The sequence below is a fragment of the Heteronotia binoei genome, chromosome 1, assembly GCF_032191835.1.
Source record: "Heteronotia binoei isolate CCM8104 ecotype False Entrance Well chromosome 1, APGP_CSIRO_Hbin_v1, whole genome shotgun sequence".
Lineage (NCBI taxonomy): Eukaryota > Metazoa > Chordata > Lepidosauria > Squamata > Gekkonidae > Heteronotia > Heteronotia binoei.
The window spans coordinates 235973054-235992102 of NC_083223.1; the positions used below are offsets into that span (position 1 = coordinate 235973054).

General features: G+C 39.2%; 2 protein-coding genes across 5 annotated transcripts in view; one reads left to right on the top strand and one right to left on the bottom strand.

The window, feature by feature from the left end:
* Positions 1–6185, top strand: part of VRK2 (VRK serine/threonine kinase 2) — a 76072-nt gene extending 69887 nt beyond the window's left edge. For both annotated transcript variants that reach the window (XM_060249521.1, XM_060249512.1), the window contains exons 12-13: positions 3281–3430; positions 5765–6185. In XM_060249521.1, the coding sequence (XP_060105504.1) occupies positions 3281–3430; positions 5765–5986 (372 nt within the window). In that variant the 3' untranslated portion in view covers positions 5987–6185. The remainder of the gene's footprint in view (positions 1–3280; positions 3431–5764) is intronic.
* FANCL (FA complementation group L) overlaps positions 4792–19049 on the bottom strand; it is a 70637-nt gene continuing 56379 nt past the window's right edge. For all 3 annotated transcript variants that reach the window (XM_060249532.1, XM_060249542.1, XM_060249551.1), the window contains 7 exons: positions 14117–14267; positions 13327–13410; positions 10711–10756; positions 10544–10625; positions 9841–9957; positions 6332–6403; positions 4792–6089 (listed from right to left, as the gene is read on the bottom strand). In XM_060249532.1, the coding sequence (XP_060105515.1) occupies positions 6054–6089; positions 6332–6403; positions 9841–9957; positions 10544–10625; positions 10711–10756; positions 13327–13410; positions 14117–14267 (588 nt within the window). In that variant the 3' untranslated portion in view covers positions 4792–6053. The remainder of the gene's footprint in view (positions 6090–6331; positions 6404–9840; positions 9958–10543; positions 10626–10710; positions 10757–13326; positions 13411–14116; positions 14268–19049) is intronic.

Sequence of the window (19049 nt, forward strand, 5' to 3'; positions counted from 1 at the left end):
GTGAACCAGAATCACAATTATACAGAAAAGAGTAGCATATGTAAATGGGATTTTTACATTTAAAACATAATGTCTTCCTTTTTCCTAAATTTCTACATTTAGAAGTAAACATTAATCTCTAAAATTCTACTCACTTTTCAGAAAAGAGAAGGTAGTCTGACCACAACCCAGCTCTGAGAGATTCAAGAGGGGTTAGGGCATGGCTAGCTTATATCACAGGGGTGGCCAACGGTAGCTCTCCAGATGCTTTTTTGCCTACAACTCCCATCAGCTCCAGCCAGCATGGCCAATGGCTGGGGCTGATGGGAGTTGTAGGAAAAAAACATCTGGAGAGCTACCGTTGGCCACCCCTGTTATATAGGAAGAGCACCGTGGCGCAGAGTGGTAAAGCTGCAGTACTGCAGTCAAACTCTCTGCTCATGACCTGGGTTCAGGAGGCCGGCTCAAGGTTGACTCAGCCTTCCACCTTCTGAGGTTGGTAAAATGAGTACCCAGCTTGCTGGGGGTAAAGTGTAGATGACTGGGGAAGGCAATGGCAAACCACCCCGTAAAAAAGTCTGCCGTGAAAATGTCATGATGTGACGTCACCCCAGAGTTGTTATAGACTGGTGCTTGCATAGGGGATACCTTTACCTTTTTTAAATCTTATATAGACATAGTTATATCAGCTTTGCATGACTTCTTTAAAACTATGTAGTACATTTTTTCTGAAGGTGTGAGCATTACAAAGAAGACATGGGATTTATATTCCGCCCTCCACTCAAAAGTCTTCAGAGCGGCTCACAATCTCCTTTATCTTCCTCCTCAACAAACACCCTGTGAGGTGGGTGAGGCTGAGAGAACTCTCGCAGCAGCTGCCCTTTCAAGGACAAGCTCTGTGATAACTATGGCTGACCCAAGGCCATTCCAGCAGCTGTAAGTGGAGAAGTGGGGAATCAAACTCAGTTCTCCCAGGTAAGAGTTCGCACACTTAACCACTACACCAAACTGCAAACTCTGTTCTGAGATTTATTCTGGACATAAAGCCATTTATTCATAAGATATCTTTCTCAAGTCTGAAGCTGCTGGTTTGTGAAAAAAATGCATGTTTTCAAACATACACAAGAACTAAAAAGTCTCAGCTCTACTGTAGTAAAACATTATAGTGATTTTAAAATTAAAATCTGTAATTAAAATTGAAAGCAGCTATATGAATAGACAATGCAAGGTTCCTTTTTACCTTCAGCAGAAGATACAGGTATTATCTTGTTTACACCTTAAAACTTATCTTGGATATTGCTGTCAAGCAAAATGCTGCTGAACTTTGATTGTGAGGAAATGGAGAACTGCAACAGTATTTTCTGTTTGCAAGTGCATAGCCCCATTTAAAGTCCATGAGCAAGGAGTGTCAATTATCACAGCTTCTGTTCCTTAGACAGAAGCAGAAACATTTTTAATGGCCAATAACAAGGTCAGCGAAAACTGTGCTGTTTGCAGATGACTGGATCCTAGTCCTTATCTTCCTTGGCATTTTCATGGGGGATTTCAAATATTCTCTTTCATTATAGAATGAAATGCAGACTTTTATCATCTCTAACTAGAGATGTGTGTTTTTTTAAAACTTGGGAGAATTTTAAAATAGACATGTGATGTGAATTCCTAGTAAACGGGGGATGAAAACAGTAAAGTCTTCTTTCTGAAGAACTCAGACATTCCAGCACTTTGGTGTTTAGAAATACTGGGCTTCACTCATGTTTGCATGTGAATAAGCTATGTTCCAAAGTAATGAAGGAGATAACAAGCAACATCCAGATAGTGGGACCACTTAACTTCCATAGGTTGCTACTTTACTGGTTACCATTTTAACTGCTTAAATACCTTTATCGAAAAGGGACATTTCCACATTTAACAGTGTGACATGAGTTTGTTGGTAGAATCAGCCATAGCCTGCAAGGTATCTTAGTTGCATCCCCCTAAGCATGTTATTCATGTTACCTAGGCCAGATGTATGTACCACTGGCAAGGATGCCTAGTGAAACACATTCCTTCCCCTGTGCACAAGAAGCAGCAGGAGCATTTCCATTGTTATTTATTTAATTACTTTACCTCTGTTATTTGATTTTGGGAACCCAGAATGATTTACAATGCTCTTCATTTTATCCTCACGACAACCCTGTGAGATAAGTTAAACTGAGAAGAGTGAGCATGACTGGTTTAAGATCATTCAGCTAGCTTCCCTGGCAGACTGTGGATTCAAACCTGGGTCTCTCAAATCCTAATCCATTAAACCACACTCTCCGTACTTCAATGCAAATTTAAAAACCTGACTGTTCTTGGAGCCCTTTATGAGAGAGGTTGGTGGTAGACATTAGCAAAACGTGTTTAGTTAAGTTATGGCAATGTTTGTGGACTCCCCTGTATTTATGAGGTTACTTCCAATGGGCTAGCCCCATATAAGCTGAAAAACAGATAAGCAACAATATGGTTCAGTTAACAGTGTATTTGGCTTGGCCAGTGAAGAACTGGGTCCAAAACATAACCTGTGAACATCACTAGGTGTCCTAGAAGCAAGTCCTGCCTTTCACTTGATGTACTTCATAGGGCTGTTGTAAACTAACAACAAACCCAGCGAAAGCAGCAACTAATGTGGTAATAGATACAAATCAGTAAGACAACTTTTTAAACACAGGTGGAGAATGCTGTAACCTCTTGAGGTGCACTACATAATCTCTGCAAAACTGCATAACCTCTTGAAGTGCAGTGATCAGCATGGGATGGAGAAGATATAAACACTGCAGTCCAATTTAGAGGTCAGATCACCTCACTAAAGGAAGAAGTCCTATTTTCTATTATTGCAGTGTTACTAGTTAATGCCAGTGTCTGAAATGAGAACTTATTTATAGTTAATAAGAGTTTAATTGACAAGAGACTTATTGGTTTCCACAGACAGTAAAGGTTAATAACATTCATCTAGAGTTCTTAAAGAATTCTTGAAACATTTTTTACAGTAAGTAGTCTTGCCTTAGGACAGTACAGCTGCAGTATTCCTTGGCAAAAACTTAACGGAATAGGAAGTTTATATATTTTTTACTTTTTCTATAGAAGTTGTCATTTCTTTGCATGGTTATAGTCTTAGTGATTCCTTCACCAGAAGTGTGCAAACTTCTGTTATGCAAATGCCATTGGTTTTAGAAGAACTTGTTTAAGCCTGCCAGCCTCATTCAGATAAACAGAAACTGTGCAGTATCAACAGTGCTTGATAGCATGTGCCCAAGGATCACCAAATGTGTATATTTAACAGCCAGATTTGTCAAAGCTGACTCCAAAACCAGGGAAAGAAGCAAAAGAGAACAAGCAGGAAAACAAGAAACTTGCCTATCGGAGAAAAGTCACTGTGGGAACACAAGATGAGCAACTGCAGCCTCAAGCAAGCAAGCCTCTTCAGACTGAAGTGAGTTGACTGCTTTTTAGTGTTGCCTTGAATTGTATGTGAGTCTCTTAAACCTTTGCTTGCCCAGCTCTGCTGCCCTGGCTCCTCCCACTCTCTCATCGGGTTAAGTACAGATGAAAAACAGAGCAACAACAATTGAAAGTTATTGGTTTATTTTTCCATGTTTATTTTTCCAGCTCTTAATAGGTGCTTTTGGACAAAAAGTGTGCCCCCAGTCTATGTACTTTAAAAGTAGTACAGGATGGTGAATCTAAGACCCATTTGTGAATACTGGAATCTGTTTACACATCCACTTGGTATGGTGCTGCTCAGATTGTAGTTCCTTCTGTTTAGACATTTCATAGAATTATTCTCTGTCATACTCAGACAGTTTGAGAAAACTATGTCTAATTTATACAGGGCAGAACTAAATCTCCTACCTGCACGTACACCCATTTATAATGGCACACTCGCCTTGCTGTCATCCTTGGCATAATAATGCTGCTCCCAAGTTAATTAGCGCAATGGCAAGTTCATATGTGTTTGGGCATATGTAGAACATTTGTACAGGCATGAACTTTCTTTTGGCCCTGCCTGCCTGTTCTGTAACTATAAAAATATGCAAATTAAACTCAGCTGTATCTCCTTCTGCATGCTCAATGGTCACAAATCACACTTAAAGCCCAGTTTTGTGGGTGTATGTGTAGATTTGAAAATTAGAACATAAGAACATAAGAGAAGCCATGTTGGATCAGGCCAACGGCCCATCAAGTCCAACACTCTGTGTCACACAGTGGCAAAAAATTTTATATACACACATACACTGTGGCTAATAGCCACTGATGGACCTGTGCTCCATATTTTTATCTAAACCCCTCTTGAAGGTGGCTATACTTGTGGCCGCCACCACCTCCTGTGGCAGTGAATTCAGCTGATCTGTAGTTCTATACATGATGCGGGGCACATAACAAGTGCCGATGCTCTTTCCCCAGGACATTGGAAGCCTACATGCTAGGTCTGGAAGGAAGACTAGACATTTATATCACAGTAATAGTAAGGAAGCAATTCACGGCTGTAAGCTATATCAGAATAATTTTGGCTTTTGGTTACCAATCAACTACTGGCCTCCAGACTCAAGACCACTTTAAGCTGCATCAGTTGGAAACAACCCGTGCCACTAGCTAGGCATCAAAAGTTGGTAGCTCTGTGGCCAGTCCTTAGATTGCAACAGCTGCAACAAGATACCAACTGTACATCCTTTTCAGAGACTATTTTCCATGCTTTGCAGTTTCATTCCAAAGTAAGGTGCCCACAACATTAGTTCAGTCTTTCTTGTACGTAAGATAGAGCAGCCTTATACCAACAAAAACGTTAAGCAGCAGTGAATGAAACCACAAAAGATGTGGGGATTTATTTTGGAGTATCAGTTTAAATAGTAGTTCAAGTAACTTCAAAGAAAGCTTAAAATGCTGTTTAATACAGATGTAACAAAGGTTTCTACAGTTTAGCAGTTAGCAGAATACATTTACATTCAGATATACACATACAATAACTGTAATTGTAACCATCGTTTTTTGCTATTGATGCTACATACCTTTAGCAGTTATTGTCATTGTGTGCTAGCTTCTAGGAATGTTGGACAATAACACAGAAAAAAAAATGTAGGGCTGTGCAAAGAACTTCTGGAAGATAACTTGTTTGTACTGACTTGCTGTTTCTGACTAGATTGGTTTCCAATTGGGTCTTTTCTGTCTACTATAGGCCATTAGCAAGTAGATATGCTCTACCTAGGAAAAGATATTTGAAAACCCAAAGCTGAAGTAGCTGCTGATCAAGGCTATAAAGAGGTCTACTGTAGTACTACGTAGCTGAGTGGGGCAATGGAGACCTGCACTCCTTGAAGATTTTTGCCCCTGCCATAAAAATTGATCAGCAGGGAGAAGCTAATCCCTTCCCTTGCATTGCAGCCAACTCCATGGAAAGGTACAAATGCAGACAAATAGTCTTCATTGGCACGGACCATCTGTTCTGCAGGGGAAGAACTACTAAATCCATTCTTCTTTCCTACTGTAGAACAGAAGACTGAAACTACTGAAGACTCTTGAACTGAGCATAAGGGATTTTAGCCTAGGGAAATGTACACTAACATTGATTGCATATATTCTGCTTATTACCATTAAAGATAACAATATTCCCTGTTGTAAGTATAATTCATTAGAAATCCCACATTTGTTTGGCTCCCCCCTCCCACTAGTTGTCAGACAGAAACTTTTATGGTATAAGATATCAGGATACCAGCTCTAAATGTTTGCTGTTCAACTGTGTTAAAGGATGGAAACCTTATTTGTTCTTTAGGAAAGAGAAGAACCTCCACCTGGAATGTGTATAGGGCGCAGGACCTTCCAGGAAATTGAAGAAAAATCCATACAAAATGGAATTACTTATCCACCAACCTGTCAACCATTGCCTAGCTCTTCCACATGCAGTACTCCTGTATTACATGAAGAAATGTATCAATATATTATAGCCATTGTTATTCTCCTATTGCTAATACCACTTTCTTTGTACTTCCTTTGATATCACCCTCAGTGTGTGTTTTTTAGAGTGCAGGATGAGGCAGTCACAGGTTGTCTGAACTTCCTCTTCAGGCTTTCTTCAAAGACATTTTCAGGGTGATTTGCTGGAATTTTCAGGAAACAGAAGGGCCATTAGAAAGTGAAATTCATAGATTTCTACTGTATTTTCTAATGGTTGAATTAAAAAGAATAAGTGGCCAGGTTTGTTTCCAGTTTGGCATTATTAAATCTCATCTCCCCGCACAGCAAGCTTATTTCAGTATTTTAAATACAGGTGTTTACAATGAAGGTATAGCGGTGACCTTCGTTCCAATTTGTGTTTCAACAAGATAAACCATTGCCTTACCTTGTTGCAATATGGACATTCACCAAATATGACATTATAGCTTTGTCGGCTAGATGGGAGTCCTCGCAACCACTGTTGAGAAACACAAGACTGTTATCTACTATTTGATGGCAGGGCTTCCAGTGCTCAGTGCCTGAAATCAGCACACACTCAGACTCTCTCTACTGAGTTACAGGAAGCCAATGCACAGAATGCCCCTGGGGGTGTTCATAGAGCCAGTATGGTGTAGTGGGTAGGAACATAGACTCTAATCTGGGAGAACCAGGTTTGATTCCCCACTCCTCCTCCACATGTACCTGCTGGTGTGACCTTGAGTCAGTTACAAGCTCTCTCAGCTCCACCTACCTCACGGTGTCTGTTGTGGAGAGGGGAAGGGAAAGGAGATTGAAAGCCACTCTGAGACTGAGTAAAGGGTGGAGTATAAATCCAATATCTTCTTCTACCTGTCCTGATTTGTAAACTAACGCAGAAGCATTACGAAGTCGTGATAAGGGAGTGACAGAAGTGGTGCTTAGTGGCCACCAGAGCATGGGCAAGGATCATCTGAGCTAGATATAAATAGTGCTATACAGAACTGCACAGAAATTTTATTGAATGAGTGTGCTCAAATGTTCACTCATCACAAGGCACCATTAAATTGATCCAGAACCCTTTGCTGGTCAGCATATCAAAACAGCAGGTGCATCTCATAGCCTGCTCTTTTCTGAGCCAGTTCCACATAGCTCAAGTTGAAAAATAACGGTGAAGCCCAAGAACTTCTGCATGACTCTGCACTCACTACCATGCCTTGTAACCTTGGCTGTTATCTATGCTTGTTTTGTTAGCATACCATAGATCCACAAAATGGAAAGGTAAACACACAATGATAATTGCACAAGTAGCAGCTCAGCTTACGTAACTCAGAAGAAGAATGGGGAAATTCACACTTCTACCACTCTCAAGCTGTTTTGGTTCGTCAGTACTTAAAGGGTGCTGTGGTTCAAGCCAGAACCGAAACAGCACTAGCTGTATAATTTATATCTCAATGACCTCAAACAGTTCTCACCTATTTAGAGAGCGATGTGGGGAGCTATCTTTTGCCATATTTCCCCAATTAAGAGCAGCCACTGAGCCACTGCTACAAGTCCCACCTTGCAGGCCCCAAAATTTGGAATGCAATTTCTCAAGCTGCTTGTAATATTTTTTCATTTCATTCTGGAATAACATCAATGTAATTTTATTGGGCCAACCCCTTGGGACCTACATTTTTGCTTAGAAGTTGTTCTTAACTGCCTTTTTATTTAAAAAGTTTTAATGGGTTTTAAAATTGTATTTTATAAGGCCTCTTAAACTTAAAATGTAAAATTGCTTTTGAGCAGAGGCATCACACCAGAATCTCTCGGGATAATGCCAAATGACCCAACAGAACCACCCCACCCCAAATCTTGTAGTTCTGACACAAGTGACTTGATTCTAACCACTTTGGTGGCCCTTGTGGGGGCCAGAAAAGCAGAGTATAAATTGTATTGATACAATAAATAAATCAAGGAAGCATTATTTACACACAATTTACCAGAATTTGGAAAATGTTCAAAAAGTTAAGGTTTTACAGAGTTAATAAAAAGGCAGATTCAGCCATCACAAACTGTTCCAAATCCAAGCATAGTAAAGAGGATTTTGGTACCCGAGAATTGACTGATGGCCATGAGCACAGACGGCTTTAGAATGGGATTTAAACAGCTTCATGGAGGATAGCTCTACTAGCTACTGTGACCTCCACATTCAGAGGCAGTGAATCTCAAAAAGGCCAGTGCTAGGAGGCAACAGCAAAGGAAGGCTTCTCCTCTATGCTGTTATCTGTCAGTTCTATCCTGCAGAGGGACAGTTCAGTGGTCAGTTGAAGACAGGTGCAAACACCCTTTATATTTAATATCACTACAGATATCAGTTCACATAAAATCAATGCAGGTCCCAAAGGTGACGCCAGGAAATAAGCTTGGAAGATGTATTTGGAAGTGTTCAAAAAAGGCTGACATGCAAACAAGTCTCCCACACCTAAAAAGGAACAACAATGGGTTCCCAGGAACACTTTGAAGCACTTGTATCACATCAGTCACTGGGATCACACAAAGTCATTGAGTACTCAGATATTTTCCCCCTATAAATGCAAGCTCACATCTTTGATGGTTTGTTTTCTGCTTACTTGCTCAAGGGGGTGGGTTGACTGGCTGGCTTGCTCTTCCATCTATCTCTGCTCCACTATAGTGAACACTCTTACAGATAGACTCCTTGAAATACAGGTCACTACTCTCCTCTACAGATCTAAATCTTCAATTTATCACATTCCCTTTTCCATGCCATTTTTTCCCCTTAAGTCAACCTTGCAAGAGTGTTTTAGTGTGTCTTTTAGAAGTGTATATTTGCCTTTTTAGTATTTTCCAATCAAAACCCTTATTAGTTAAACATCAGCCTGATTTATTTAAGAGTTCTCTAAGGGAACATTCTGGTATACACAGGTGAAAAGATCTCAGGTTATCGCCTCTTATTATCTAAATTCCCCAAACAATCATTTAATTAATAGATCATTTTGGGTAACAGCTATTGGTTCTCCAATGTAATTGGTTGGCTACTCTGTGAAAAAAGATCTCACATTAGATGCATCACTGGTCTGATTCAGCAAAGCTCTTTCTTAAAAGATGGTATAAATATACAAGCCATGACACAGGCTGGGTATGTGTAATACCTTAAATCCTTAGTCTACTATATAATTTTTAAATATTGAATCCCATCTTATTTTTTATTAAGTTATGTGTCGAAAGACATGCCAGGAACTTTATTACAGTGGTCCCCAAAACGGGTGCCCCAGCAACCCACCAGTATGTTTCCTGCTGCCCGCTAGTTCCTTCCCTGAGGCATCTCCTCATTGAAACAAAGATCCCATCCTGTCTTTCTGCATCTCACTGGAGCTTGAGATACTTAAGAAGCATCTGGGAGTGTCACCTTCATGTCTGCAGAGAGTGCCCATTCAAAAATGGCTGCCTGCATGATAGGAAGATGCTTAGTCTGGAACTTCCTGACATTCTGTGGAGCCATTCTGTGATTGATTCCCCTTTATCTTATGCCAGCCATTTTTGTTGTGGTGCCCACAACCAACTCTCAAAATTTCAGATGTGGCCATAGATTCAACTAGGTTGGGGATCCCCGGTTTAATTTCTCAGGTGAGTTCAGAGCCCTATCTGCTGGGTCACAGGCCCGTAAAAGCCATTTTGGGATGCCTTTTGGAAAGGGCTATTGAGAGGAGCAGCAGGACAGTGAAATGAGGTCACTATATGACAGACAGGATACCTCCATGGCTCTGGCCCTTGCCTTATTCCTCACTGCAATATACCACCTTGTGTCTCCTGTCCCTCAAATTTATGTTGTTACCCATAATCCTGGCCTAGGACCCAGAATTCCCTCTTCTTGTCGTGTGTTGCTGAAATCTAAAAAGGTTGCACCACTGCTTTATGGGACATTTTGGATCTCCTTACCTCATATAAACAAGCTTGATGGAATGGCTGGCCACAGCGTGAATCATCACAGACTTGGTCGGGAATAGCCCCATCAAGTCGGTAAGCATAGCAGATCCCACAGTCCATAGAGAAATCCTTGAAAGACAAAATAGAGCTGCCTTGCAAACACTGATATATTTGTTCTAAGATAGGAGAATTTTAGTGTGAAAGCTATCAGTATTGTACTTGTATAAACTATGCAAGTTATTATAAATAACTTGGCATATAGATTAGCCCTACTCAGTTTCAGTTGGCCCCTATTTAACAGCCTAAGCAGACATAGTGGTTTCAGTAAATTATCAATAGATAATGCACTTGGTTACTTTACTAAGAATGCCAAATTATAGTTTTAGGGTAATCCCAAATTCATTCTACGTCATTGTCACCATTTTCATACTTTGTTAATAGTGATTCCTGCTACATACACATTATTAACACCAAGGAACTATTTACATTAAAAGTTGGCAAGGTATGACAGCTTTATATTCTGTTGTATGTTACTTCGTTAGTTGGCAAGGTATGACAGCTTTATATTCTGTTGTGTGTTACTTCGTTAGTTATGTGAATCAGGAACTATGGTGAGGTGGCTGGCACAAAAATCATCTAGTAAATAACAATTTTAAGCGATCCTATTAACTGCTTCCATTCAAAGTATTATGAACATGACCACAAACCAACATACAGATTTATCTAGAGCTTCTCGAGATGGAAAATCCATTTCTAAAACTTCTTTCAAATTTTGCAATAGACTCACTTCTGGATCCCTGAAAGGAAGAACAATTAAAATGTCAGTACCCACTGAAAAAACCCCACCTGTGAATTAAAAAATCAAAATCTAAACATACTTACCACATATGTATGTTGCTGTTCAGCTTTATTTTCAAAGGATTTACAACTAAAAACAAAAGTTTTTAGTTTTGACATTAGTCATAAAAGTGTTCTATTTAATTATAAAAACCCCATATTCTAGGGCAAGCAGTGTGGACTACTTGAACAAGAATCAGCCTAGGAGTGCACTTGCAATACAGTACTTTATGCTGCCTGACAGCAAAGAGCAGATTCTTGCTGACTGAACATACACTGAGTTGGATCCAACCAGCTTTTCCACTGCTGAAAAATGTAGGATCACAGGACCTACACAAACAAAAGTCATGTGGGTCTAGGACTGTAACAAGGAGAGAAATTAGTTGAAGGGAAACTAGGTGAGATTCAGTAAAAGGGTTGGGTGGATCCAGCACATTTATTTCTCTGTTTATATCCACCATTCTCGCACAGTGGTTCACAAAAGATGGCCATGTTGCCTCAATGCTATCTGCACAGGAAAGATGTGTAAGATAGTCATGGTGTAGTGGTTAGTGTCAGACTAGTATCTGAACTCCTATTGTACCATGGGAACACACTGGGTGACCTTGGGACAGTCACTCACTTTCAGTCTAACCTACCTCACGAGTTTGTTGTGAGGATAAAATGAAAAAGAGATTAGTGCAAGCCACTGTGGGTCCCCCATAGAGGGAAAAAAGATATAGATATCTAAAAATTAGAATGCACTCTGACTGTAAAATGCACTCTAAGCAGAGTTTGAGAATGGAATTGATGACCTCTATGTTTTGTCTTATCCTAAAAAAGAGATTTGTTCGTTATGCCAGCTTGTTAGTGAGGCTTGGGAACACTGATGAGCTCATGATCATTTTTAATTTTTGTAAAAGCCTGTTTTCTTAGCAAAAGGCCTTGACTGAATCTTTTCTCTCTCAGAAAAAACTTGAGAAAAGGGGGTGGTTATACTAGAATTCTGAAAACTCTCCTAACGTTATCACCCTCAAGTTTAGTTTAGAATTGAAGGGGCTGAATCCATGCACATTTTCCACATCTCTAGCCATGGGTTCTGAATGTATATTAAGAGTGACAACTGCACATGTTACAGTTATAGGAACCTATCTGGTTGCAGAACCTGCAAATGTTGACATAATTTGTAAGCAGACTCCTGCTGTAACATGGATTACCTTATCACTGCCTATAAACTAGAAGAAAACCATGGATTTATTGCTTCCGTTCTGTTCAGCAATGACAGAGCAGCCAGGAAAAGGTCAAAACTTCTGCTTCTGAATCAACAGACAGTGTTCTAGTATTTACCCAGTCCCCACATCAACATATCTTTGGTTTCATGAAGCAGATGGAACTGTAAGAACATTGTTAACTCCCTTCAGTGGATAGGAAAGAGAGGTGTCCTCAGCAGGCCCTATGTAAGTCACAGGAGTTCCAAAGACCAGTAATGGTTTGAGTTTAGCCCTGTCTGGCCTACCATTTAAAAACTTATAATGTGTGGTGCACTGAAGTATTTTCAATTTAATCTAAGCAAGAATGAACACTGTGTGTAAAAATAATTCAAGGCTTAACTAGCCTATATTCAGGAATCTTGACTATATTTCTGAGAAGTACCTTGCTGGATAACATCAAAGTCCAGTATTCTTTAGCAGAATCATAACAAGCATGTGATAGATGGTCAACTTGAAGTTGGCCAGTTATCCCAATTCTGCCCAGTGGGATCATATGTAATTTATTGGGGAGGATTAGAGATGTCAAATCCATGATCAACTCCCCTCCCCTTCTAGAAGGCAGAAGAACACTCTGCTGTTAGCACTGTTAGATTCACATAATCTCTGTAGACTGAGGGGAAAGCAGGCCAGTTTAGGATCATTTCCTGACTATCCATCAGGTTTAGAGACAGGGTACTGAGCTGTCTAAAGGGAATCATCTTTAGAAGACACACACATATTTGTTGGGGGCTGGAAAACAGGAGAACATCTCAGCAATGTGATGGTACACCCAGTAGTGCAACAGACCCCAGTTCTTGGCAGAGAGTACTGAGATGGCTCTTTTGGTGGGTCCCTAGTATCCTTGAACAGAAAGAAACCAGGGCAGCAGGGTTAGGCACATTTCCCTTATCACCACTGACAAATTGTTTCACCCTGAATATTGAGAATGGACGGCTGCTACACTGGGAAACCAACTGCACAATAGTAGCACTGCACAAAAAATGTTACATGGCACAGAGGTGGGACATGGCAGAACTAGCAATACCTCATCCATGCAAGAATTTGTTACAGTGTCATGAAAACTGTCAAGCATCACAGCAAGGAAGTTATGAAGTACACTATACTTCTCAGAATGCATTTTTAGAATGGGTACTGATGGAGTCTTCAAACATCTTTCTGAGTGACACTCAATTTTCTTGAAAAATTAATTTCAACCTCAGCTAGGTCTGGTTGAAACAAGTATATTAACTATGCTATCCTAAGCAGAGATACAGCCTTCTAAAGCCACTGACTTAAACTGGACTTTGAAGGATTTAACTATGCTTAGAATGAGAATGTCAATTTGCTATTATGTTCACTTGAGGTAAGTGAAGAATCATATACACTGCTACAGAAAAACTGATAGATTGGTTTAAGAAAGACGGCACCCTACCATGATCTGGTCCAAGAAAGAAACATTCAGGAGGCATGTTGGGGTGTCTGGGATCCACCTCTACATTAATTGAAACATTGTTTCCTGAAATGGCAACAGATGTACATATCTAATGTCAAAAACAGCTTAATTCTTACTCAAAACCTGACACACACTCAAATGAAATTTCTTAGTTAACCGACTTAGCCCAAAATACTGTGTCATCATATCTGAAAGCAACACATTGTGATTTAGTCCTTTTCTTCAGTGTAAGTATTTCCTATTCACATCTTTAAAGTTGTCTGTTTCTCATTGTTGTTCTCTTGTTTACATAATGCTAACAGAACCGGTTATATTAAAATATTTGAAATCCTTTTGAACAATTAAAATGTGCCCTCAATTAGTGGAGCAGCAGATTTTTTAAAAGTCAAAAACTTATAAAAACTGTGATAGGTACCATCTTAGAAAGATGCCTGCTCAGATTCACATACCTAAAAAAATTAAAATACTTTTCAGATCCTAGTTCTTTGCCAGCTCAGCTAAAATAGCTCACTTCATCTGTGTGACTTTACAGAACATGAACATGTTTAAAAACCTTGTCTTGAGGAGCTTGCAGTTTAAATTCTGAAATGTTATTATCTGATACCAAACTGTTAGAAACCACACTGGATTTCTTTGTTGTTATGTATTATTGCGTTCAATTTCAAATCATATATTTGTTAGAAAAATAATTTCAAACATCTTGCTTTTCTGTTTTCTTGTCTCTGTGAATTCACAGCCAAAACCATATTCTTCTTTCTGTTCTTCTTACCGATTGCAATTCTTCTCATTGTGGCGCTCCGTGTGGGTTTTTCTGGCTCAAGTACCCAGGTCTTCTCATCAATTTCATCTAGAGCATTCCAAAACGCCTTCAATGATTCCAGCGCTGCCAAAAACTGACGATGAATGCTTAATAAGGAGCTCTAAGAGAGAAGGAAATTGTAACAAATTTTATAGATGGCATTTTACCAAGACCAACAGAGAATAGTTCTTTTTAAAGGAGCCTACTCTAACACTTTAAAGTCTAGCACACATCTAACTATAAAATGTGTGGCAGTAAAAAGACTGGAATTTTCCCCTCTGAAGACCTGAGTTTTGAATGGGCCACACAAATACTGTGTTTCTTTGGCGATGTTGTGATTCACTTTTCATTTATTTTTAATTTCCACAGCTTTATACTGAAATATATTTCTCAAAGCTATTTTAATTCTACAACTAAGTACCACTTAATTAATGGGTTCTAGAGGTTTCCATAAGGTGTGGGGAGCACCCTTTCCATAAGGTGGGGGGGGGACCTAACACATTTGCATCAGTTTCATTGTAATTCATTCTTGTGCACAATTCAGAACATCAAGTTAACTGAAATACCAGGAAGTAAAGAAATATGTTGCAGTTAAATCTCACAAACTGATCCAGTACAATCTTCTTCCAATAATGTGAGCTTTTCTCCTTAACCAAAATATGTTAAAGGAAACAAGTGCTGACTCACATAGGAGGGAGAGAGACTTGTATGACTACATTTAACACCCTTTTAAAAACAGGCACTCAAATGCCAAGGGGTGTTTTAACAGGATTAACAGACACATCTGGTAAAACTTCTACACCACCAAAATATACATTAGAGAGTTTTTATCCCATGGCATATATGAACATTTAGTTTTGATGGGAAAAGACATGGAATATGATTTAAAAAAAAAGATTACAAAGCATTTTGTTCTAAAGTATGACATGTTAGAACTGCACTATAAAACAACATTTTACCTAAACATGTATCTTTTTTACTGAACTCAGATGAAATTTCAGGGTTTTGGGAAATAGCTTAGATGGGTTTTTATTTTATATATAAGAAAAAAATTGGGGAAGAGGAAGGGGATAACTTGAGAAAAAATGTTGGATTCCCCCACCTTACAGTTATTAAATTATATTAAAGTAGGAAAGCACTTAAGCAGAAAAGTGTGAATACTGCCAATCTCAAAACGTAACACTTATTATCTTTAAAAGCATTTTGTTACTTTTATAATACCTGAAGTGATATAATAGTGTCAGTCACTTAACCAGATCTTAGAGCATAATATCTTCATCTTAAGTACTATTATTTCCAGTATTTTAATAATTTTCACAGAGTCTTGGAATGTGATCTTTTGTGCTCTGATGACACTTAAATTAATAGCATAATTTTCTGGTACTTGCAACAGTTGCTTTCCATTTTGATTTTTCACATTTTCCTACATCACATACAGATAAATCCTCTAATAATCATTTTTATCTTTATCTTCAGGGAATTGAAAGGGTTTCCAGTAGAAATAAAGAAACATCAAGGGATTAGAATCCACAGATAAGTTTTGAATCCAATTAATTTTAATACTAATTGCAATTTTCAATGATGTTCCTTAAAAGGTGGCCAAATCTTTTCTTAAAATGCTCTGCTCATCTGATCTTATTTGCATGCATCATTGATGTCGCCAACTGACATTCCATATGCATATCTGAATCTTTTATCTTAAAATCAGCCATATTACTTTGTCATGCAAATCATGAAGAGTTTATCACCCATTTTACACTTCAACCAGTTTATATCTAACCACTTTTCCTTTAAACAATCTCCATGGATCCTATCTTTGTCCACAAAAACTACTTGGTAATGCAGCAAATAGTCAATCTGCTGCTTGATTTTATGTAAAAGGAGTTGCTGTGCCACAATCTACCGTGTATACTATTTTTAAAAAGTGACAAGCTTGGATCCAAAGAAGGGTGAACTAACGGGAAGTCACCACAAGAGCAGTGAGAGTGTTTGGGCTGCAATAAGCAGGTTCTGTTGTAGGTCCCATGCTTCCACCTGCTTGTACACAGGCACTTTTGGATCCAACCCATTATACTCTGTAATAATAATATGTCAGTAGATAAACTTGCATCTTTATTCAGGAGTAAAGCTCACTGTATTCAGTGGAGCTTGCTCCCTGGTAAGTATGCATCAGACTGTTCACTCCTTGCAATTAGTTTTCATGCTGGTCAGACAAAATATACAGTTAGACAAGACAGGAATGCTATTTCTTGGAACACCTGCTTTATAGAAGCAGGGAGTTTGCAAATAAAATCCTTGCAAGGTTGCTGCCATACTTATTTATTCAAGTACAGGAAACCTCTCAGTCTCGTCAGTGCTCCATTTATGAAGCGGAAGCTTTTACGTTATCTATAAGCATGATTTTTTTTTACTTCAGTTCAAGTTGTAGTTTGAACTATTGATCCCAAAATGGTACATCAACACATGAGTGCTTGCAGAAGTATACATCAATGCCAATTGTAGCATAGTGTTACAAAACACTACAATGTGATACTATTGCCACAATATTATGCTAGCAGGTAGACATATTTGGGGGTGGGAGGAGCAGGAAAATAATTCTGAAGACTTTTTCCCCCTATACAGTGAAAATCTAGTTTTTAAAAAATTAGAGAATTTTGCTGAAGGTACACTTCTGTTCACTTTCGATGCAATCCAGCCACTCATGTCCATTTCCATCAGGGAAGTTCAGCACATGCTTAGCTCACCCACTAAGATCAATGGCATTTCTACTGGAGGAAAAGTCTCGATTCGCATTTATCTACATTGTATCAAGACTATGTCCACCATAAACTATGACATAATGGCTACAATCCAAAAAAGAGTTAAACTCAGTTAAACCCCACTAATTTCAGTGCACTTTAGGCTACTTAATTCTTTCTTGAATTGTGGTCAATATTCCTTAAGGGGGAAAAAAATCATGAAATATCATTGTGTTCACCTGGAGGACATAGGAAAATAAGGACCGCTGCCAGAATTGCTGAATTAATTAAACCAGCTGTTGCCTCTTTGGCAGCCCTAGTGAATCTATATATGTATCTGCAATATCAAAGGCAGCTTTGGACAGTGAATAGGAAAGCTACCCACCACACCTGATTTGTAAATGGCTGATTAAAGTAGTTTTCGAAATAAACCAATTTAAAAGTCAAGGGTATGTGGGAGTTTAGGCCCTGCTGCATTTCTAAGAATATTATCAGGAGCATGATGGGGCCTAGAGGCTTTGATGCTATCATCCTCACCAGCCCCTCTCCCTGGACATTTCCCAAGTGCCAAGAGCCCTTCGTCCTATTTTGAGGTGCTGAGGGCAGCAAAGAACTGTGGGAATGACAGCTATTGACATAAAGGTAAAGGTAGTCCCCTGTGCAAGCACCAGTCATTTTTGACTCTGGGGTGACATCGCTTTCACGTTTTCACGGCAGACTTTTTAACGGAGTGGTTTGCCATTGCCTTCCCCAGTCATCTATACTTGATGCCTTTAGGAATTATGAGTCCTAAATTTCCTATGATTACTGGCAGCCTCAGATGCTACTGTGCATGCTTTCCTTATAGGAAAGGTATACCAAACCATTTTAATCATTTAACTTTAACAGGCTACCTAGGTACTTCTTTAGGAGTAGCAACCAGAACAGCACACAGTATTTTAAATCTTAGATTTATTTAATGGTGTGACAATAAGCTGAACTTTTAGTTTCAATTAGGAGTAGAAGAAAAAGATATTGGATTTATACCCTGCCCCTCACTACCCGAAGGAGTCTCAGAGCCTTATATTGATTATTTTGCTTATCATTATTTAGCACCAGATTTGTATTTTGCAGAACACTGAAATGACAGTGAACTCTCACTACAACCCCAAGATCTTCTTCCTGAGCCATCACAGCTAATATAGCCCCACATCAACATATACATGGTTTGGATTTTCACTCCTGTGTGCACACTTTGTGTTTAGTTATGTTGAACCTCATCTATTTGCTTGAGATTTTTACTGTCCTGAATGATATATTGTCAGCTACTTTAAATAGTATCTCAATACAGAAGTCTAGGATATTATTGTATATCTGCATATCTAAATAACTTGGATACCATTTTTAAAATATAAAAGACAAGTACTAAGTGCATGTAGACAAATTTAAGACTGCAAGAACTGCTTAGTATTACGAAAGCCACTGAAAAGTCACTCACTTGTCCTTGAGTTTGGGAACCTTCCCAGGGGCTTTGAAGGAGGCAATGGGAAGACTGGTCTTGAAACAGCCATCTTAGGAGTCCTCGGCCAGCTACCACTCAGTGTCAAACCTCCTGTTTCTGGGTAGGGTAGCTGAGACAGCAGCAGTGGAGCAGCTCCAGACTTTCCTGGATGACTCCATCCTGGACCCATTCCAGCCCAGCTTCTGCTCTGGAAGAGAATTATGCTTATCTGAACAGCAGCTGCTGGTGGTCCCCAACCCTAAGGACATCTGTTTAGCCTCGACCAGAACCTGGGGGAACCCTCTCCTGAGTGAGATCAGGGCCCTGCTCTGCTTAATTTTAGCAGGGCCTGTGAAACAGAAATGTTCAGCTGGGCTTTTAGTTGAGGCAACAGGTTTCTCATTATTCTGGCCTCCCCTGCTCTACCCTGCTCCCCTCAGCTTATTCAATAACTGTGGAAGGTGTTCACCCACCACTCTCTTAAAATCTTGGCTATTTTATAGACATGAGTCATTTTGGTATGTTAACTTATTAAACTGCAGAATGTTCTTATTGTTTTATTTGTAATTTTAATCTAAATATAAAGGATGGGACATATTTATTCATTCAGAAAATGTGTTTGCCTCCTCTCCAGGAACCTGTCTGAGGCAGCTTACAAAATAAAAGCAACAAATTAAAAGATATT